Source organism: Beta vulgaris, chromosome 9, assembly GCF_026745355.1.
Source record: "Beta vulgaris subsp. vulgaris cultivar EL10 chromosome 9, EL10.2, whole genome shotgun sequence".
NCBI classification, from domain to species: domain Eukaryota; kingdom Viridiplantae; phylum Streptophyta; class Magnoliopsida; order Caryophyllales; family Amaranthaceae; genus Beta; species Beta vulgaris.
Genome location: NC_079210.1, coordinates 17,812,647 through 17,837,168, shown reverse-complemented (window position 1 = coordinate 17,837,168; position 24,522 = coordinate 17,812,647). Strand labels below are relative to the sequence as shown.

Here is a 24,522-nt window from a genome sequence, read left to right as displayed (position 1 = left end):
TCAACTCTTTTTGGGTGAAAATATACTTCAAGCTCTTGTCATTAGTGTACAACTTACATGTTGCTTCATACATGTAGTGTTCTCATATCTTTAAAGCAAACACTATTGCAGTTAATTCAATATCATGGGTTGGATAATTCACCTCTTATAGTTTTAACTGCATATACGCAATGAGCTTCCTGTTCTACATCAATACACACTCTAGCCCAAATTTCAAAGCATCACTATAAACATCATACTATTGACTCTCATCGGGTATAGCTAAAATATGTGTTGTAGTCAACCTTTCCTTCAACGTCGAAAAAACTTCCTCACATTATGGAGTCCAGACAAACTTACATTCCTTGTTCATCAATCAAGTCATTGGTCCCGAGATCTTCGAGAAAGCCTTCATAAATCTTCGATAGTAACCGGCTAACCTAATAAAACTCCTTATATCTAGACACCGTCTTCGGTGTTGGCCACTCTCGCTGTAACACCCCCAAATTTCTCCACTTTAAAAACTTATATTTCGTAAAATACTTGGAGAAACTTAAGGGTATTACCACCAAATATAAATATATTTTGGCAATACTATAACTTGATACACAAAATATGCAGCGGAAACTTCTAACTTTATTTATAAAAATAATATTATTATCCAAAAACCACAATACTAATATGAAAAGTCTAAAGACTACTAAAATAGTGATCTAATTCTAATGATCCCAAAAGGTTCCTCCCATGCATCATGAATCATCAATAGACCTGCAAACTACTCCCCTAAGGAAAGTAGGGCAAAGCCAAAACAAATAGGAAATACGAGTCAGTTGAAATACTGAGTACAATTACGTGCAAGACTTGTAAACTTGTAAATATATAATTCACATACTTTCATAAACATGCTTTATTTCACAATTCTAGTGATAACAAAAGATAAGATCAATCCATTATTAAATTCACGTTAACACCAAAGAATATATCTCCTTTAATAATTCCATTAAAAGTGGAAAATAATAATATAAGAACTTAACTTAAACCCCTTTCCTTGATCCGCGGATCCTAAGTGTGCACACCCCCCAAGTTAGTATCCCTTTATGAATACAAAGACATTGGAGTAACCTTGATGCCAACTAGTGGACTTGGAAGAACCCTTCTTGAACAAAGCCAAGTGGTAATTGTAATAAGAATAACATAGGGGTAAACCTTTCCTTTAATTCAAATAAAGAATTATGATAAACAAACTTAATTATAGGGAATTAAAAAAAGATAATTTAAACTTTTAAAATAAAACTCATGCTAATATTTTTGAGTTACTCAAAGCCACTGATTTGCAAAAGTGGATTCCTTCATTAAAAAAAAATGGATTATACATGCAAACTGATTTTTTTATTTACTTTTCTAAAACAAACAAAACAATATTTGGTTGGTTTAGCATATCTACGAGTCAACAAAGCAAGAGAAAATACAAGCTTTAATTTTATCTAGCCTAAATATAAGAAGGTTTGATTAAACCAATTGCATATACCAATTCATATAATTTATACTAAAACACACATAACTAATGTATACATAATAATTAAAGATCAAGCCACGTAAACGTACCTTGATAATTCACGAAAAAGAAAATCAACTAGTAAGGGAATGTTCACGAACGAAATCCTCCTATTAATTATAAACTAGTTCTAATCAAAACGATGAACAATATATGAACTCTAAAAGAAAATTATGCTAACTAACTAATTATAGACATGATTCATGCTCAAACAATTAAAACATGTTTTTATAAAACTCAAAAAGATCAAAAACTAGGAATTAAAACAACTTTTAAAAAAATAGAGTACTTACAAAACCTCCCGCTAAAACTCCTCGGTGAAAACTAAAACTACTCAAAGAGACCACTCACTTTAGGGAAAACTTTATAAGGAACTCTCAATATTTTTTGGTGAAGAGAAAGTGAAGGATTAGAGGGTATTTATAGTGTAAACTAGGGTAGAAAAGAGGTAAAACTTTCCTAAATTATTAAAATTAGGCAAAAGAATTTAAAAAATAAAAAAATTTGCAACATTACAAAGCTGCCGTGCAGCAGCTGTATAATGCAGCAAAAAAAAACAATTTTTTTTTTTTAAAAAATAACTCTTCCCTTTATTTGTAAAAATTCTTTCCTAAAACCAATTTTGTTTGATTTTAAAGAGATTGTTAAATCTTCCCAAATCAATTAAAATCCCATACTTTTAACTCAATATAAATCTCATAAAAATCTGATTTTATAAGATTTAACAAAATATTTTAAATATTTAAAGTTTTCGGTTTTATTTAAAAGAATCGATTTTTCAAAACAACACTTATAAAAAAATCCGAAAATTACATACTAAAATGTATAATCTAATTTTATTACCCAAAAATGAATTTTGGATTTTATAAAATTATTTATCAAATATTTGTTTAAATAACTAATTAAATAAATAAGATAATGACAAGAGCATCTATCGTTAAAAATTACTAAAATAACCTTTAAAATTCAAACTATATTTCCCTCCAAATGATTCCCTCCAATGTCATTTTAAAATAGTTTAAAATGAGTTTTGAAGAAAAATTTAAAATTGTTTAAATAATCTCAATAAATGCCTAAAAATAGGGGTATTACAGTCTACCCCCTTAAAAGAAGTTTCGTCCCGAAACTTACAAAGATTTTAAAAATATTTGTTTTCATGCTAAAATTATGAATGCACATGTAAGATGCAATATAACGACTCTATATGCTCTAAGAATGTAAAAGCGCGCGAAACTCTATCGCATTCTACCCCCCTTAAAAAGGGAGTTACGCCCCCGTAACTCTACTAACCTCAATGAACAACTCTGGGTACTTTCTACGCATTTCGTCCTCAGCCTCCCAAGTCGCTTCCTCGGTTTTGTGATTGGACCAAAGAACTTTCAATAACTTTACATCCTTGTTTCTAGTACTACGGACTTTGCTATCTAGGATCTTAATCGGTCTTTCCTCATAGGTTAAGGTCTCATCCAATTCGATAGATTCAGGCTGCAACACATGAGAAGAATCTGCAATATACTTCCTCAATTGTGACACATGAAAGACATTATGTACCTTGCTTAACTCATTAGGTAACTCTAAACGATAAGCCACCTTGCCAACCCTGTCAAAATTTTATAGGGTCCAATGTACTTTGGGCTTAGCTTGCCTCTCTTTCCAAACCTCATTACCCCTTTTGTCGGAGAAACTTTGAGTAAGACGCTTTCTCCAACCTCGTACTCCTCATCCCTCCTCTTCAAATCGGCATAGCTTTTCTGTCGATCTTGGGCGGCTCGTATCTTTTCCTGAATTAACCTGACTTGCTTCACGGTGTCCTCGATAAATCTGGCCCAAGTACAATCGTTTCACTTATATCATTCCAACATATCGGGCTTCGACATTTTCGACCATACAAAGCTTCAAAGGTGCCATTCCAATACTTGCATGATGACCGTTGTTGTAGGAGAATTCAATCAAATCCAAGTAATCTTCCCATGATCCTTGATACTCCATTACACAAGATCTTAACATGTCTTCCAATGTCTGAATAGTTCTCTCAGTTTGCCCATCAGTAGCTGGGTGAAAAGCGGTACTCATCAGTAGCTTGGTCCCCATTGCTTTTTGCACACTTTGCCAAAAGTTCGATAAGAACCTAGAATCTCGATCAGAGATGATCCTTTGGTACTCCATGATACTTCACTACGAACTTCACATAGGCTATAGCCAATTGATCCATCGACCAAGTATTCTTCATTGGTATAAAAACTGCGGTCTTAGTCAAACGGTCCACTACCACCCAAATAGTATCATTTCCTTTCTTACTTTTGGGCAAGGCTCCCACAAAATCCATTGAGATAGAGTCCCATTTCCAGCTAGGCACTTCCAAAGGTTGGACCATCCCTTGAGGTCTCTTATGTTCAATCTTTACCTTTTGACAAGTAAGACACTTAGCCACAAATTCAGCAACTTCTTTCTTCATGTTTGACCACCAAAAAGTCTTCTTCAAATCCTTATACAACTTATCTCCCCCTGGATGCATTGAGTATGTGAGTTGTGAGCTTCCTCATCAATTTCTGCTTAAGATCCCCTTGATTCTGAGGCACACACCATCTTCCTTTGAATCTCACACTACCATCATCAAATATTTTGAAGTCTAGTGCTTGGCCCTCTTGAATTTTCTCCTTAATTTTCTCCAATTTATCATCCCCAGCTTGACTTTCCCTGATCTCATCAAGAATAGAAGGTTGGATCGCTATGGCACCTAGTAGTTTTCTTATGCTTCCTAGCTCCATGACTTCCAAGTTCATCTTCTGAAACTCCATACATAACTGATCTGGCAATATTATTGTGTTAATCGAATGACTAGTCTTCCTACTCAAAGCATCAGCCACAACGTTAGCCTTCCCTTCATGATACTGGATATCCAAGTCATAGTCCTTAATGAGTTCTAACCATCTCCTTTGCCTCATGTTCAACTCCTTTTGAGTAAATATGTACTTCAAGCTCTTATGATCTGTATAAATCTTACAAGTTACTCCATATAAATAGTGTCTCCAAATCTTCAAGGCGAACACAATGGCAGCTAATTCTAAATCATGAGTTGGATAATTCACCTCATAAGGTTTCAATTGCCTCGAAGCATAAGCAATCACCTTTCGATTTTGCATCAGTACACACCCTAAGCCATATTTCGATGCATCACTATAAACCTATATTGTTGACCTTCATCTGGCAATGCTAAAACTGGTGCTGAAGTTAACCTGTTCTTCAAGTTCTGAAATGCCTCCTCACACTCTGAACTCCAAATAAATTTACACTCCTTTTTCATCAAGTTAGTCATAGGCCTCGAAATCCTAGAGAAGTCCTTCACAAATCTTCGGTAATATCCGGCCAACCCAAGAAACTCCTTATATCAGATACACTCTTCGGAGTAGGCCATTCAGTAACAGCTCGAATCTTAGCGGGATCCACTGAAACACCCTCTTTCGAGATCACATGGCCCAAAAATGCAACTTCCTCCAACCAAAACTCACATTTAGAAAGCCTTGCATATAATTGATGCTCTCTCAACTTTGACAAAACTTGTCTTAAATGCTCCTCATGTGCCTCCCTATCCTTAGAGTAAACCAGAATGTCGTCGATGAAAACAACAACAAATTTATCCAAGAACGTTCTGAAAGTTCTATGCATCAAATCCATGAAAACTGCAGGTGCATTAGTCAAACCAAAAGGCATCACCGTGAACTCATAATGTCCATAGCGAGTCCTAAAGGCTGTCCTTGCGATATCATTCTCCGCAATCCTTAATTGATGATAACCAGACCTCAGGTCTATTTTAGAAAAGATTCCACCCCTTGAGTTGGTCAAACAAATCATCTATTCTCGGAAGTGGGTATTTGTTCTTGATAGTTACACTATTTAGTTCCCGATAGTCAATGCATAGCCTCAAACTCCCATCTTTCTTTTTCACAAACAGTACTGGTGCACCCCATGGTGAAGAGCTTGGCCTGATGTAGCCTTTCTCCAACAGCTCATCCAGTTGGACTTTTAGTTCCTTCATTTCTGCAGGTGCCATTCGGTATGGGGCCTTAGAGATTGGTCCTGTTCCGGGCACTAAGTCATGGTGAAATCAAGATCTCTCACTGGGCATTCCTGGAATCTCGTCAGGAAAAACATCTGGAAACTCACTCACCACTGGTACCTTGCTAGGTTCAACCTCTTCCATTATTTCTTGAACACTACACATAAACAATGGGTACCCTTTCTTTATACAAGACTGTAGTTGCAAGGCAGAAATTATCCGTAGGCCCTTTTGTTTCCCTTCCCTCCTGTAAGTCACCCTAACCTTGTTTGGTCCGGTTAAAATTACTTTTTGAGCCTCACAATTGATATGACCCTTATATTTTCCAAGCCAATCCATCCCAAGGATGACATCTAGGTCTTTCATCTCATACTCAATCAAGTCAGACGGAATTCTATTCCTGCTATAAGTAGAGGTACCTGCCTATACAACTTAGAACAATGCAATTCTTCTCCTGATGGTAATGCAAAACTGACAGAAATGTATTCTGGACTGACTAGTCCTAGACGTTCACCTAGGGTCCTAGTCATGAATGAATGTGATGCTCCTGAATCAAATAGAACTTTAACAGGCATAGAATTAACAGAAAAAGTACCAGCTATCACATCAGAGTGGCCTCGGCCTCACGACCATTTATTGCAAAGATGCGCCCCTTGGTCTGACTATTTCCATTCTCGTTTCCTGGCTTAGCACTCCCAGATTTTGCGTAGGGTTTGACGGTTAGAAGCTATGGTCTTGTTATCCTGGGCAGGAATAGGTGGTTTTCCTTCAGATTTCCAGTAACATTCATACTCACGATGACCTAGCTTTTGGCAATACCTACAAGTCACTGGCTTCCCTTCACCGTCTTTTCATGGGTGGTTCTTATTACACTTCTTACAATGGAACACCCTTTTGGGCCTCTCTCCGCCTGATTGATTCCTTGAAGTCTGATCATTGGTCCTACCCCAAGGTTTCTTCATCTCTTCTTTCGCTTCCTCCCTTAAACTTTTTCTCATTCCCCTGGTTCGGGTAGTTGCCATTCCCTTTCCTCTTTTCTCCTGAAGAGTTTCCCTCTAGTTCCTTCCCTCTAATCCCATACAAGTGGGCAGCTCTCCCATAAACCTCATCAAGGGTGCTAAAGGTGGCTCCCCGAGCTTTCCTTGCAAAGATAGGGTCAAGCCTTGCTCAAATCTTTGAGCCTTAAGAGCCTCAGTGGGTACTACTTCAGGTGCAAATCTCATTAGCTCTATGAACTTACTGTAGTATTCTGAAATGGACATGGCCCCCATCCTAAGGTTAATAAACTCCATACTTTTCTGCTTTCTTAAGTGGTAGGGAAAACTTGGTTTTTAAGGCTTCTTTCAACTCGTCCACCCAAAATTGCGCTCAATCTCAAATCATTTTTCCTTTGGCTCCACCAAAGATCTGCTTCCTCCTTCAGATAATACACTGCGTTATTCAGCTTAAGCTTTCGGGAGTTGATGGCATCAAAAAGCTTGTCAAATTCCCTAATTCAGTTTTCAAGACTAGCTGGGTCCTCTTTCCCGTTGTAGTAAGGGGTTTTGAAGCAGACACCCTCTTAAATACTTCTCCAAATGCATCTAATTCATTGGACTTCGGGGTGGGGGTTTGCAGCTTGGGATAAGGCAGCTGCTATTTCAGTCAACTTTTTCAAAGCAGAATTCAATTTGGCATATTTCCACCCCTATGCCTTTGAGACATCTTCCTGAGTGAAACAATCAATACTTAACTAAACGAACATATAATGAACAGATAACAGGTAAACCATCTCATTAATAATAATCAAATTGCATACATGGTTTCTTTATCGAAAGCAACACAAAAATGATAATAGTAATAATAACCCCATAAAGTTACTACATTAACTTGTCAACTACTGACAATTATTTAAGCCTAACATGAAGATCCTATTCATAAAAAAATCATAGGTAAGACTCCCTCCCTCCAAATTCTCTTTCATAGGCGGCCGACGACATGGTGAGTATTCAGGACTCGGTGGACTTCTTTAAGAGGGTTGGATCGTGCCTTTGAAGTGTTATCTTTAGGAGTTTAGGTGTATATTCTGGACTTGTAGAGCGAACAGATGTGGTATAAATGATGAGATGATGAGGCTTCAGACATAAGCGAATCAGTTATCGAACTTCTATGGTAGCATTAGATGTAGACTCTAAGTTCCTTTCCCATGTCTTCTCTGCATAGTATAAGTCTCCCTCAAATGTCAACATATCAGCTATCCATACCCCTTCATCACGTTCAGCTTATTCCACTCATTTTCATTCAATGTACATCCTCATATTTCTTAAAAAGATTTTCATACTTTGGAATTCTAGGTAAGTGAATAAGAGCTAGTAGAATTTTCCAAGGGTCAGTCTTCATTTCTCTTCTTCCTTGTGAAACTAAAAATGCATAAAGGATGAATTCCTTGAATAAAGAATGCTACAGTGTGATAATGCCTTAAAATAGGCGGCATCATATAAGTATCCTTACAATATCAAGCATCTGAAATTTAAAATACAAGTAAGCATTTAATTTGCAAATATTAACCAAATAAAGTTGCATAATGTAATTTCTTTCTCCTTTTTCACAAAGAATAGTCCAAAATAATAATGCAACTTGATAAAAATCGGCCTACTATTTAGGTACTCGAAAAAAAAAATCAAAGTCTATCATCTTATTCTACTTATGCACATAAAATGCTAAAACTTTTCTTGCCAAAATTATTTTTACAACCTTTTGTTTTTCCAAATATATTTTATAATAAGTACTTGATTCATGACAAAGAATAGTCGGGCCAATGAATTTCCCAGGAAAGGGTTGGTTACAGGCAACATTGGTGAGAGCCCAAGCCTTTCCTTGCCAGAAGCATTGACAACCCAACTTATCCAAATCAATCGTTTTTCCTCAAATAATAAAATAGATTTTTAGCATAATAATATAAATATGAAAAGAATGCAAACTCTCTAACCTATATGCCCATCCTTAAGTCTACCCATTAATTTTAGATTCCAGTTTCATATCCCTAGGCTTTTAAACTGATACCATTTGTAACACCCCAAATTTCCCACTTTAAAAATTATACTTTCTAAAATACTTGGAGAAACTTAAGGTATTACCAAAATATAAATAATTTTGGCAATACTATAACTTGATACACAAAATATGCAGCGGAAATTCTAACTTTATTTATAAAAATAATATATTATCCAAAAACACTACTAAATGAAAAGTCTAAAGACATAAAATAGTGATCTAATTTAATGATCCAAAAGGTTCCTCCATGCATCATGAATCATAATAGCCTGCAAACTACTCCCGAAGGAAAGTAGGGCAAACCAAAACAAATAGGAAATACGAGTCAGTTGAAATACTGAGTACAATTACGTGCAAGACTTGTAAACTTGTAAATATATAATTCACAATTTCATAAACATGCTTTATTTCACAATTCTAGTGATAACATAAAGATAAATCATTATTAAATTCACGTTAACCAAAGAATATATCTCTAATAATTCCATTAAAAGTGGAAAATAATAATATAAGAACTTAACTTAAACCCCTTTCCTTGATCGCGGATCCTAAGTGTGCACACCCCCAAATTAGTATCCTTTATGAATACAAAGACATTGGAGTAACCTTGATGCCAATAGTGACTTGGAAAACCCTTCTTGAACAAACAAGTGGTAATTGTAATAAGAATAACTAGGGGTAAACCTTTCTTTAATTCAAATAAAGAATTATGATAAACAAACTTAATTATAGGGAATAAAAAAAAGATAATTTAAACTTTTAAAACTAAAACTCATGCTAATATTTTTGAGTTACTCAAAGCCACTGATTTTCAAAGTGGATTCCTTCATAAAAAAAAATGGATTATACATGCAAACTGATTTTTTTATTTACTTTTCTAAAACAAACAAAACAATATTTGGTTGGTTTAGCATATCTACGAGTCAACAAAGCAAGAGAAAATACAAGCTTTAATTTTATCTAGCCTAAATAATAAGAAGGTTTGATTAAACCAATTGCATATACCAATTCATATAATTTATACTAAAACACACATAACTAATGTATACATAATAATTAAAGATCAAGCCACGTAAACGTACCTTGATAATTCACGAAATAAGAAAATCAACTAGTAAGGGAATGTTCACGAACGAAATCCTCCTATTAATTATAAACTAGTTCTAATCAAAACGATGAATAATATATGAACTCTAAAAGAAAATTATGCTAAACTAACTAATTATAGACATGATTCATGCTCAAACAATTAAAACATGTTGTTATAAAACTCAAAAAGATCAAAAACTAGAAATTAAAACAACTTTTAAAAAAATAGAGTACTTACAAAACCTCCCGCTAAAACTCCTCGGTGAAAAACTAAAACTACTCAAAGAGACCACTAACTTTAGGGAAAACTTTATACGGAACTCTCAATATTTTTTGGTGAAGAGAAAGTGAAGGATTAGAGGGGTATTTATAGTGTAAACTAGGGTAGAAAAGAGGTAAAACTTTCCTAAATTATTAAAATTAGGCAAAAGAATTTAAAAAATAAAAAAATTGCAACAATACTAAGCTCCCGTGCAACAGCTGTATAATGCAGCAAAAAAAACAATTTCTTTTTTTAAAAAAAAAAAATTTCTCTTCCCTTTATTTGTAAAAATTCTTTCCTAAAATCAATTTTGTTTGATTTTAAAGAGATTGTTAAATCTTCCCAAATCAATTAAAATCTCATTCTTTCTAACTCAATATAAATCTCATAAAAATCTGATTTTATAAGATTTAACAAAATATTTTAAATATTTTAAATATTTAAAGTTTTCGGTTTTATTTAAAAGAATCGATTTTTCAAAACAACACTTATAAAGAAAATTCGAAAATTACATACTAAAATGTATAATCTAATTTTATTACCCAACAATGAATTTTGGATTTTATAAAATTAATTATCAAATATTTGTTTAAATAACTAATTAAATAAATAAGATAATGACAAGAGCAGCTATCGTTAAAAATTACTAAAATAACCTTTAAAATTCAAACTATATTTCCCTCCAAATGATTCCCTCCAATGCCATTTTAAAATAGTTTAAGATGAGTTTTGAAGATAAAATTTAAAATTATTTTAAATAATCTCAATAAATGCTTAAAAATATGGGGTATTACACTCGCACTGCTTGAATCTTAGCAGAATCCATCGAAACTCCTTCATTTGAGATAACACGTCCTAAAAAGGCAACCTCATCCAACCAAAACCCACACTTAGAGAGCTTAGGGTACAACTTACACTCTCTTAGGGTAGACAAAACTTCCCTCAATGCAACTCATGACTGCTCATATACTTCAAATATATCAAAATATTGCTATAAACACAACCACATATTTTTCCATGTATGGCCTAAAAATCCTATGCATCAAATCCATGAATACTGTAGGTGCATTGGTCAGACCAAACGACATCACTGTGAACTCATAGACTCATAGTGACCATAAAGCATCCTAAATGCAGTCTTAGGAATATCACCCTCGGCAATCCTTATTAGTGATAACCTGACGTCAAGTCTATCTTCGATAAAATCCCCGCTCCTTTCAACTGCTCGAATAAATCATCTATTCTGGTCAAAATTGCTTACCAAATAGATAAATAGGACAAAGCCAAATAGGAAAAAGAAAATATCAGTCAGTATAAAACTGAGTACGAAATGTACTAGATAGGTAACACATTTGTTAGTTCGTAACAATTTACATTTCGAAACTCCATCACTAATAATTCAAGAATAAGTCTTTGAGAATAAACTCTTTTCAACCACTTTAACTAATAGTTCAAGAATAACATTTGAGAAGAAATTCTTTCCAAATAACTTGGATTAAAAATAATTTTGAAAAAAATTCATCTTATTATCTCCCCTTTCTTTTCCTAAGTGTGCACACCCCCAAGCTAGTCATCCCATGACATATCTATATCAAGAGGTAACAACTAGAAATATTTGCCAACAAGTGGACTTTGAAGCATAAACCCTTCTTTATGTTAATCAAGCGGTAATAATAATAATAATAATAATAATAATAATAATAATAATAATAATAATAATAATAATAATAATAATAATAATAATAATAATAATAATAATAATAATAATAATAATTATTATTATTATTATTATTATTATTATTATTATTATTATTATTATAATAATAATAATAATAAAAATAATAATAATAAAAATAATAATAATAATAAAATAATAATAATAATAATAACAATAATAATAATAATGATAATAATAATGATAATAATGATAATAATAATAATAATAATAATAATAATAATAATAATAATAATAATAAATAATAATAATACGGTTTTTTCACCAGGTACCCATCAGGTTTCTTAATATTCATCTAGTACCCTCGCGTTTTCCAAAATTCACCAGGTACCCTTGTGGTTTGGAAAAATATCTAACGTGATGCTACTGAGTACAATTACGTGCAAGACTTGTAAACTTGTAAATATATAATTCACATACTTTCATAAACATGCTTTATTACACAATTCTAGTGATAACAAAGATAAGATCAATCCATTATTAAATTCACGTTGACACTAAAGAATATATATCCTTTAATAATTCCATTAAAAGTGGAAAATAATAATATAAGAACTTAACTTAAACCCCTTTCCTTGATCCGCGGATCCTAAGTGTGCACACCCCCCAAATTAGTATCCCTTTATGAATACAAAGACATTGGAGTAACCTTGATGCCAAATAGTGGACTTGGAATAACCCTTCTTGAACAAAGCCAAGTGGTAATTGTAATAAGAATAACATAGGGGTAAACCTTTCTTTTAATTCAAATAAAGAATTATGATAAACAAACTTAATTATAGGGAATAGAAAAAAAGATAATTTAAACTTTTAAAACTAAAACTCATGCTAATATTTTTGAGTTACTCAAAGCCACTGATTTGCAAAAGTGGATTCCTTCATAAAAAAAAATGGATTATACATGCAAACTGATTTTTTTATTTACTTTTCTAAAACAAACAAAACAATATTTGGTTGGTTTAGCATATCTACGAGTCAACAAAGCAAGAGAAAATACAAGCTTTAATTTTATCTAGCCTAAATAATAAGAAGGTTTGATTAAACCAATTGCATATACCAATTGCATATAATTTATACTAAAACACACATAACTAATGTATACATAATAATTAAAGATCAAGCCACGTAAACGTACCTTGATAATTCACGAAATAAGAAAATCAACTAGTAAGGGAATGTTCACGAACGAAATCCTCCTATTAATTATAAACTAGTTCTAATCAAAACGATGAATAATATATGAACTCTAAAAGACAATTATGCTAAACTAACTAATTATAGACATGATTCATGCTCAAACAATTAAAACATGTTTTTATAAAACTCAAAAAGATCAACAACTAGAAATTAAAACAACTTTTAAAAAAATAGAGTACTTACAAAACCTCCCGCTAAAACTCCTCGGTGAAAAACTAAAACTACTCAAAGAGACCACTCACTTTAGGGAAAACTTTATACGGAACTCTCAATATTTTTTGGTGAAGAGAAAGTGAAGGATTAGAGGGGTATTTATAGTGTAAACTAGGGTAGAAAAGAGGTAAAACTTTCCTAAATTATTAAAATTAGGCAAAGAATTTAAAAAATAAAAAAATTTGCAACATTACAAAGCTCCTGTGCAACAGCTGTATAATGCAGCAAAAAAAACAATTTCTTTTTTTTTAAAAAAAAAATTACTCTTCATGTATGTATGTGTGTGTGTCTGCGCGCGCGCGTGTGCGTGCGTGCGTGCGTGCGTGTGTGTATGTATGTATCTACATAGGTACGTAGGTACGTACGTACGTACGTATGTATGTATAGATGGATGTGCACCAGTCCAGTACCTTACCGGAACCAGATGGACCGGCGAATCAATATCTGTAATTTTTTTGGACCGGGACCTACATACCGGAAAATTTTTGGTACGATCCGATTTTGGACTTGTTAGACCGTAATCTGCATTTTAAAAAAAACTTTTTATTTAGATTTGTACCTATTTATAAAAATAGATACATTAAAATTTATTAATAGAGTAGGTTTTTACAAAAAAAAAAAAGAAATTCTAGTCCAACCTGTCCGGATCGGATTTTTTCGATTTTGGGCCTGATCGGACCCAAAACTCGTAATCCTGATTTTGGGTGTATCGGAGACCGGACCGAAATCATCGGTCCGGTCCAAATTTCGGTCATGTACAATCCAAACTCCGGTCCAACCCTATCCTTGACACACCCCTACATATGTGTAAATTTTACGTTTGTGCTCATTTTTTTTATGCTTAATTTATGCTTTTCTCATTTTTAAATTTTGCTTATCTTACATTTTGTTTATTTTAATTTCAAATTTAATATAAATTCATGTTGACTAACGCTTGCACTAACTAGTACTCCCCCCGTCCCAAAATATAGTTCCCACTTCCCTTTTTTCACGGTAATTTATGCAAGTAAAATCTAAGAGGGATAGTAAAGATTTTTTGTTTATTTAATAAATGAATATTGTATGGGAAAAGATGATTTTAGGAGAGAGAATGGAGAATAATTGATGAAAGAGCATTAAGAGCACCATTACTCATGATTGGAAAAAAAGATCATCCCACTCTCTTTCTAACTTTCTCTCTCTAAAAAATTACATCCCACAATCTTTTCCCACTCATCTCCTTAACCATGAACCATTTTTCAATCATCCCAACGACTTTTTTACACCACCCAACTACTTTTTCTCTCTTATCACCCATCACCATTATATAATATTTTTATTATTTACTTTTTAATAATATTAAATATTCATTACTAATTGATAAAAAAATTAATTTATAATTAAATAATTAGTGTTTTTAGCATTAACTAAATTACATGTACAAAAATATTGTTTATTTTTTAAAAAAAGTGTAAAAGTGGAACATATTTCATATAAAATAAGCAAAATTATTAAAAATTAGAAAATAGGTAAAAAAAAAATTTATCCAAAATATTACAAAATGGGTCTCCATTTATAGATCTCTGAAAAATAGAGCCATTGGTATTTTTTTTATTTTTTTTCGCTTTGTATTTTTTAAGATATTGCATTTTTAATATTTATAATTGTAGTATTTCTCTCACCTGTCAGAATTTGACAAGTGTCAAATTCTGACGCGCGCGTCAGAAAATCTGACACACGCGTCAGAAATCATACTAAAGTCAAATTTTTTTGGCTTTCCCCAAAACACGTCGTTTTGGCTGGGAGAAAGCCAAAAAAAATTAATTTTCCTCAGATCAGGCAGTGGGTCCCACTCCCACACCTGATCACCATTTCACTCGTCCCATCTCTTTTTTTTTTCCAATCACCTTCATTCATCCCACAATCTTTTTCCCAATTGTGGTTAAGGCCCATTTTTTCTCAATCACCTCCATGATCTTTTTTTTCAATCATGGTTAATGGTGCTCTAATTGTGATATTTTGTTTGAATAATCAAAGGAAAAAACAAAATTTAAGAAGCAAATAAATGATGGAATACGATCTTTCCGGACAAATTATGGAAAAATGTGGAACTAAATATGAAAATGGGAATTATATTTTGGGAGGTCCAAGATGAAATGAGAACTATATTTTGGAACGGAGGAAATATTAATTTTTTTAAAAAAAAATCCGAATTTTATTCATTTAAATAGTTATATGGATTTGGATCGACGCGGGTTATTAAGGCAAACATTGAAACTCAAAGAAACCGACCTTTCAGTGCTAACTTTGTCTCTCCCTACTATAAAGTTTTCCATCTTCTGTGGACATGATCTCTTGGATTCTCTGCAAGTAAGTACGAGCACTTTCAGAGAAAGGGCAATTCGAGGTAATTTTTTTTTTTTTTTTTTTTACTTCTTTTCAATTAATAAGTGCAGCTATAAATTACTTCTGCCCATCTTTGATTCTTTTCTTTATCAATAGCACTGGTTTATGAAAAAAAATTGATCTGGGTGTGTAGAATATTATTTTTTACTGGGGTGAATCTTTTGATCTTCAGGAATTCTTTTTTGTGAAAATGAAAATGCAAACGTTTTGTAATAAACTTTCTTCCATGGTGCTTTTTATGGATTAGTAGTCGGGAGTCGGGACCGTCGATCAAGGCGTGCAAAGTGACATATAGCATACGAATTCCGGAAGAATGAACTGTCAAACAAATTGTTCAATCTTTGTTGGTTGTATATAATCCTCTCAAGTTTGGTTGATGTCACTGATTTACTGTAGATAGATTTATCTCTTGTGTTTTTTCAGTCTTTGTTCAATGTTCATCATGGTGCTTAATTTGTCTGCTTTTTGTTGTTTCCACGTTCTGCTTTCGATATGTATCGATGCTTCTACGACACAAATATGGCCTAATTTTTACTGTTGAGCATAATTTTTTGGAAATCATGGCGTACTCGGTTAAATTTTTTATTAAACGAGACTGATTTGGAAGAATATAGCACCCTTTCTGATTGATTTGCTTTCGTTAATTGGTGATTGCAGTCTAGGCAGCCTAGTAAGACAATTGTGGCTTGATTTTGTTGCCAAAGCTCACAAATATATCCAAGGAGATTTGAGATATTGTTTGAACTTATATTCAGTTCAGGTCTATCTTGAGAAATTATCTTTGTTGTTGCGTGTGGATGATGTTTGCGGAAATGAGCTTGTGTGGGGGTGATGTTGAGTTTTCCTCTACACCTACGTTGGCTGCAGATATTGCTGCTTCACAGGTTAATCCGGGTGATATAATGGTGGATGAGTATAGTGATGAGGAGATGGATGTGGAGGAGCTTGAGAGGAAGATGTGGAGAGATAAAATGCGCCTGAAACGGCTCAAGGAACAAAACAGAGTCAACAAAGGGTTTGATGCTGGAAAGAACCACCAATCCCAAGAACAAGCTCGAAGGAAGAAAATGTCTAGAGTTCAAGATGGGATCTTGAAATACATGTTAAAGATGATGGAAGTTTGCAACGCTCAAGGTTTTGTTTATGGTATAATCCCTGAAAAGGGGAAGCCTGTTGGTGGGGCATCAGATAATCTTCGCGAGTGGTGGAAAGACAAGGTCAGGTTTGATCGGAATGGCCCTGCGGCAATAGCAAAGTACCAAGCTGACCATTTTATTTCGGGTGCTAATGAAGAGTTTAATTCCGTTGGGCCCACCCCGGTAACGTTACAAGACCTGCAGGACACCACACTTGGCTCTCTTCTATCTGCTCTGATGCAGCATTGCAACCCTCCTCAGCGACGATTTCCACTAGAAAAGGGCGTTCCTCCTCCATGGTGGCCAACAGGAAAAGAGGAATGGTGGCATCAGCTAGGTTTGCCAAAAGATTATGGTCCACCACCTTACAAGAAGCCTCATGATTTGAAGAAGGCATGGAAAGTGAGTGTCCTTACTGCGGTAATAAAGCATATGTCCCCTGATATAGCTAAGATCAACAAGCTTGTAAGGCAGTCCAAATGCTTACAAGACAAGATGACTGCCAAGGAGAGTGCTACATGGCTTGCCATCATCAACCATGAAGATGTACTAGCCCGAGAGCTTTATCCTGATTGCTGCCCGCATCTTACCTCTGCTGGTGGAAGTGGTTCTTTCATGATAAATGACAGTGGCGAGTATGATGTTGAAGGAGCTAGGGCCAAACCCAATCTTAATGTGTTAGAGAAAAAGCTTGCTGACAATGAGTCTTCAGATCTAGGCAGAGAGAAAAGGTTTAAAGGCCATCCTTTGATTTCACAGCTGTCAAATCTGAATAGCGAGGAAAAGGTTTGTGTTATGGACAGCTCTCGAAAGAGGAAGTCCTTTGAGCAATTCAAAGATAGAATGAATCAGCAAATCTACGTGTGTGGGTTGGTAGAGTGTCCCCGTAATCAACTTGAGCTTGGTTTTTATGATAGGATATCCCGGGACAATCATCAACTCACCTGTCCTTACCAAAGCAGCAACTTACCATATGGAATCCCCAACTATCAGGTCAATGAAGTGAAACCGTCTGCCTTCCAAAGGCAAGCTCTTCAAGATGAGCCTGCCGCTTTGCCCAGTAACTCAGCTCGACCAGTCTTTGATTTGTCTGGGCTTGAAGTTCCAGAAGATGGGCAAAAGATGATCAGTGAGCTTATGTCGTATTATGATTCTAATATCCTTGCAACCAAGACTCCGTATCATGAGATTATTTCACCAGCGGATCAAAATGTTATGCAGCGTAGTATGGATTACAATCAGAATGATCTCATTCTAACACCAAGCTCTATCACAGAGCTAAATTTACCCGATCAATATGACATTCAGGTACATCATCAGATGCTCAATTGGCAGGAAGAAAACAAGTTCAGCGGCTGTGAACAATTGGAGCATGACTTAAGTGTGGATGGTCTGGACTCCATACTCAAAGTGCAATTGGATCTCCCTTACACTGATTTTATGGAGGATCTGCCGAGTGGAACATCTACTGCATGCTTGAAGCAGGATCCGTCAACATGGTATAATAATAACATAATATAAGAGAAACTGTTATACAGTAGTGTCCGAAAAATGTTCGGTTTGTTGTATTATGCTCGACATTTTCCCCATCCAGAAAGTGGGTATAGAGGAAAATGTGACAAGAGTTCTGTAGAGAATTTGGTAATGTGTAAGAGCTTATTGCTTCCTCTTTGCAGTTGGAGGACAAGCAATGTAGTAATAAATGTAATCGCGTTTTATCTTGCCGCATAAATTGGTCATATATTATTATTATTATTTTGTTTTAAGTGGGTTATATTGTCATTTTCAAGATACATACAAGTAGTTGTAACGCTTGTACGTGGCAATGGTTTTATTTTTTTTTTATTTTTTTTTTTACAGTCATGTTATGGCCTCATGGGTGTACTCACTAAGCCTAGAATGTACATCTTATGGTTCTTGTTCTATTTAACCAGAAGCAATTTATACAAATATATTAATCAAAAGAACGATTTTACATGACACTCCCCAATGTATGTGCATATGACTTTTGAAATGAAATGTGAGTTTAACCATCAATCCGTTACAATTTCAATGTTTCAAATAAAACATAATAAAGTCTTATAATTATATGTAACTATAGACACATATAGACAAGCCATTGGAACTAGTTTTTAGTTCCGAGTTATCCTGGGTATTAATATTTTCATGTTATAAAATATCATCTAATATTGCATAGCTTATTGGTTAGAACTTTAATAAACTACGGTCACGTGGTCAAGTCTTATATGGAGTATGTTTTTTTAATTTTTATTAATGTGAAAAATAATGACATGAAATAAAAGTACTAAAGGGAGAGTGTCATGTGGTACATAGACTTGCTTAGAAACACTTTTTAATATATTAGTATAGATTGTTATTTATAACCCTAATTCTTTAGAATTTTTTTGAAAATAATCATTTATCATATCATAATGTCCATTTTCCAACTTTGCACTAAACAGAAAATTACGAAAACATAATAAAATCAACGGATTTTTCACCATATACCCCCCCCAACAAATTTTTTTATTCACCATATACCCTCGATGTTATACCCCTCAATTTCTTAATAGTTAACCATATGCCCTTAATGAATAACGATTATCAACTTTTTTGATCATTGACCCCTAGTTCTTTTACCAAATCCTAATTATCCCCCTATTTGAAGCGTAGCCTTAATTGAACACCATTGAAACACCACAAATGACCCCTATTAGCTTTTTTCTTCCATAACTCTTTTCCTTCTTTTTTGGGTTGAGGTGTTGTTTCAATGCTAATCCGTTAGAGTAAATTAGTGAAATAGGGATTAAATAAGGTTTAGTAATGAAATCAAGGTTATATGATCAAAAAAATTGATGATCGTTAATCATTAAGAGCACATGGCGAATTATCAAGAGATTGATGGGTATACGGTGAATTTTAAAAACATCAAGGGTATATGGTGAATAAAAAAAATTATCAGGGGTATATGGTGAATAAATTATCAGGGGTATATGGTGAAAAATCTGTAAAAATCAATTATGAAATTTTTGAATAATAAATATATTTAATAATTGAAACTAACTCGTGATATTACCTAGACCTAAATACAACTACTTTAATTAAAGCTTGTGCATACCCAAAAATAACGGGCTTGAATGATTGAAAATAGGAAAAATTGACGATAGAGGTCTCAACTTTGGGTGATAATTTTTAAAAGATCTGAACTATTGATTAACCTGTGTAGGTCCCAACTTTAGGGGGTATTAACTTTTAGTGGGCCTTAGTGACTTGAAACTGGCTTAATAGGTCATAACTTGTAAAACTTGGGTCACACCAGAAGGTTTAATTGAGGGAGGGAAGTAGGAACTAGGTGAGATTTTAAAAAAAATCGTCAGTTTTAAGTCACCGAGGCCCGCTAAAAGTTAAGACCCCCTAAAGTTGGGACATACATAGGTTAATCAATAGTTCAGACCTTTTACAAATTATCGCCCAAAGTTCAGACCTCTATTGTCAATTTTTCCATGAAAATAGTTAGCTCCTTCTTTGATCCACAATCCACAACTCCACAATATGTAGAATGTTGTATGATTTAAGCATTGGGTGATCAAGCACCGAATATGTCCACTCAAAAATGTATGTGCTTTCACATGAATGTTCTTTTTTGGCGACAAAAGCAAAAAAAAAAAAACAAAGAACTAGGGCCGCCATTGTTGCATTCAACAAGAAGTTTCAACAAAACTTCACCAACAAGAACAACAACTACAATGATTTCCAACCTCAAAAAGGACAAAACTCTTATGTCAATTTTAGAGGTAACACCTTGAGAAGAACAACTATTATTCAGAACATTGCAAGTGCCCATGCCACTCCGCGGAAAGGTGTTACAAGCTTAATGGTTATCCTCCACACCACAAGCTTTACAACAACAACAATAGTAAGGAAAAAAGGGTGGTAGCTCACTGTTTCAATGATGCAAGTAATGATGAAAGCACCACTGATATAGGAGATCTTATATGTAATAATTGATCATTAGTTGATAGTTTTGATCATAAGCTGTGGCGGGAAAGTTAGTTAAAATTAGTTACTAGTCCTTAAATCACGGGAGTTTGTCAGAAGTTGTTAGAGAATGGTGAGCTGGAATTGATGAGCTGGTATTCTGTCAGCTTATAAAACAATTCACAACTGTATTTGGACGTTTTATGAAAATAGACCACAACAAACTTCTCCTCTATTTCTCTCTTCTCTCTCTCTCTCTAACTCCTCTATTATTCTTTCTCTCCTTCATCTGAGTTCAATTAAACTCCATTAAAGGTGAGCTCAGTGAGCTCCCTTATCATTGGTATCAGAGCCAACCGCTGCCTATATCTCCCAAAATATTTTTCGCTCTGATCAGACCTGGCTCCAGCTGCTACTAGAAGACAGGTTGTCATGGAAGACCAGTTCAAGAACCTAGAGAAGAGGTTGGAAGAATAAAACTCCAAGTTAGAAGATCAGAACAAGAAAATGGATCAGACGTTTGAGGAAATGATGAAATTCATGGAAGCTCTCAAAGATTCTTCAAATAGTAGTGATGCAGCTTCGATTTTGAGTCCAAGGCTCAATACTACCAAAACCTTAGGTATGAATCCTAAACTATCCTTTCCTAAATTTGATGGTACAAATCCTCGAATCTGGGTAAAAAAATGTTGCAAGTATTTTTCCTTATGTAATATTCCAGATGAGCAAAGGGTGGATTTAGCTTCACTGAATATGGTTGATAAGGCAGAAAGTTGGATCATGAACTATTTGACAGTAAGGAAAAATGTGATAGTAGAATGGCATGACTTTGTGGTTGATCTGTATGCTAGATTCAGGGATAATGCTACACAAAATGTGGTGGAAAATTTTAATAAATTGCAACAGAATGGATCACTGGAGGATTATATTGATGAGTTTGAAAACCTGAGATCTATAATGCTGATGAACAATCACATTTTACCAGAGGTATATGTGCTTGAAAGTTTTGTTGGTGGACTCAAACCAGCTGTTAAACCATTTGTAAAGGACTTTAAACCTGGTTCCATCTCTGAAGCCATAGATTTTGCTAGATTACAGGAGGAAAACTTGGTGGCTACAAGTTATAAATCCAATTACAAACAGACATACACTAACCCTAAACCTCTTCAGTCTGTTCCTTCCTTGCCTAATAACAATAATAAACCACCAATCTTACCTACCCCACAAATTAAGCCAAACACAACCCTACCATTAGCAAAGTATCCACAACAAAGAACCAAAAACTATAAATATATCCCTGCTGATGTGAGACAGGAGAAGATTGTCAAAGGATTGTGCTAATATTGTGATGCTCCTTTTGATAGAAATCACAAGTGTCAATTTAGAGAGCCACAATTGTTCACAATGGAGATACTTGGTGAAGCAGTGGAGGAGCTCACTGATCATGATGAGGTGGATTTGGGTAGAAGTGAAGCTAGTGAACCACAGATTTCTATGAGTGCCTTGTCTGGTAGTCAGGGGTTTAGCACCATGAGAGTTAAGGGGTTGGTGTAGGGTAAGCCTATACAGATTTTGATAGACTCAGGAAGTACTCATAATTTCGTGGATCTCAACATAGCAAGGAAAATGGGATGTAAGGTTGAAATCATTCCACCTCAAGCTATCACAGTGGCTGATGGCAATCATCTGGATTGTCAACATATCTGTAAAAACTTCTCATGGGAAATGCAGGGCACACTCTTTGAGGTTAATGTGTTACTCATTCCTTTGGGAAGTTGTGACATGGTGCTAGGTATCCAGTGGCTTAGCCTACTTGGACCTATCTCTTGGGATTTTAGGCAACTGAAGATGGAGTTTTGCCTACATGAGCATCAGATTGTATTGAAGGGCATACCAAGTAAGAAATTAAAGGTGATTGAGGGGGAACCTTCTTCCAAGCTGATATCTACAACTGCTCATTTATGTCTCATTCAAGTACAAGATCATGCTTGCCTCACATCAGAAGATCATACATCACAGGTTGGGGTCCATGAGGAATTGAAGGCTTTACAACTTTCCTATAGCATGGTTTTTGAAGATCCTTCTGAATTACCTCCTTTAAGGGGGGTCTTTGATCACTCAATACCTTTAAAACTAGATGCCAACCCTGTCAATATCAGACCCTACAGATATCCTTTGAAGCAAAGGGATGTCATTGAGCAGCTTGTGCAGGAGATGCTGGATAGGGGTATTATTCAGGATAGTGCTTCCCCTTTTGCTTCTCCAGTAGTTTTGGTGGGGAACAAGGATGGTACATGGAGGCTTTGTGTGGATTATAGAGAGTTAAACAACAGGATAGTGAAAAAAAAGTTCCCAATTCCAGTCATAGATGAGTTATTGGATGAATTATCAGGTGCTGCAGTATTTTCTAAGTTGGATCTTAGAGCTGGATATCACCAATTGAGGGTTACTCCTTCAGACATTTACAAAACTGCCTTCAAAACACACACTGGACATTATGAATTCCTAGTGATGCCATTTGGCCTCACTAATGAACCTGCCTCTTTTCAGCATTGGATGAATCAAGTATTTAAACCTCTACTCAGGAAGTGTGTGTTAATATTTTTTGATGACATTCTGGTGTATAGCAGTACACTTGTTGGGCATTGGACTCATTTAGCAATGGTTTTTGAGTTAATGAAGGCTCATCAAATGTTTGCAAAACTGAGTAAATGTGTGTTTGCAACAGGCAAAGTTGAATACCTAGGCCACTATACATCTGCATCAGGTGTTTAGACAAATCCACACAAAATTCATGCAGTTCAAAGTTGGCTTGTCCCTGCTACTGTCAAGGAACTCCGGGGGTTCTTAGGACTTGCAGGATATTATAGGAAGTTTGTTAAAGGGTATGCAATGATAAGCAAGCCTTTAACAGATCAGTTGAAGAAAGTATGTTTCAGGTGGAATGAGCAAGCTCAAGCTGCATTTGAGCAATTGAAGACAACTTTAGTTACAGCACCTGTGTTAGCTGTCCCAAATTTTGCTAAACAATTCATTGTGGAAACTGATGCATCTCAGAAAGGAATTGGTGCTGTGTTAATGCAAGAGGGACATCCCCTAGCATTCATTAGTAGGGCTCTGGGTCCCAAATGGCAAAAACTATCAGTTTATGAGAAGGAACTTTTGGCAATAGTTTTTGCAGTTCAGAAATGGGAACAATACTTGATGGGAAATCACTTTCTCATTAAAACTAACCAAAAAAGTTTGAAATGGCTATTGCAGCAGAAGATATCCACACCTTTCCAGCAGTTTTGGTTGTCTAAGCTTATGGGTTTTGATTATGAAATCCAATATAAGAGTGGCAAAGAGAACTTGGCAGCAGATGCTCTCTCTAGGTTACAAGGAGTTGAAGTCTTGTGTATGGCCCTTTCAGTGTTGGACTCTAATCTAGCTTCTCTAATCTTGGCTAGTTATCAACTTGATGAGCATTTAAAAGATGTTTTACAGTCTTTGTCTGCAGGACAAGAGGTTGAAGGCTATACTATGCAAAATGGTCTCCTTAAGCATAAGAATAGGATTTTGGTGGGTCCTGATGGTGAGCTGAGAACCAAAATCATTGGTTGGCAACATGCTGCCCCTGAGAGTGGTCATAGTGGCAGGCAATTGACTCTTCATAGAGTAAAAGCCATTTTTGTGTGGAAGGGGGTAACAAAGGATGTTAGACACTTTGTTAGGAACTGTGTCACTTGTCAAGCATCAAAATATGATACTGCAGCCTCCCCTGGGTTGCTTCAACCCCTTCCCATTCCAGAGGAAGTGTGGGTAGATATATCTATGGACTTCATTTCAAGCCTTCCTAAGTCTGGTGGCAAGGAGGTTATCTTTGTGGTAGTGGATAGGCTCAGTAAGTATGCACATTTCATG

The 24,522-nt window shown here is 34.8% G+C and overlaps 1 protein-coding gene across 2 annotated transcripts; it reads left to right on the top strand.

The window, feature by feature from the left end:
- Positions 1–15,345: 15,345 nt before the first annotated feature.
- On the top strand, positions 15,346–18,407 carry LOC104903075 (protein ETHYLENE INSENSITIVE 3). 2 transcript variants are annotated; one of them, XM_010691058.4, is made up of 2 exons: positions 15,346–15,506; positions 16,163–18,407. In XM_010691058.4, exon 2 carries the CDS (start codon positions 16,303–16,305, stop codon positions 18,160–18,162), a length of 1,860 nt encoding a protein of 619 aa, XP_010689360.2. In that variant the 5' UTR covers positions 15,346–15,506; positions 16,163–16,302; the 3' UTR covers positions 18,163–18,407. The 2 variants fall into 2 exon arrangements, with proteins under 2 accessions (XP_010689360.2, XP_048491992.1); XM_048636035.1 differs by having other exon boundaries at positions 15,355–15,506; positions 16,261–18,407.
- The last annotated feature ends 6,115 nt before the right edge of the window (positions 18,408–24,522 follow it).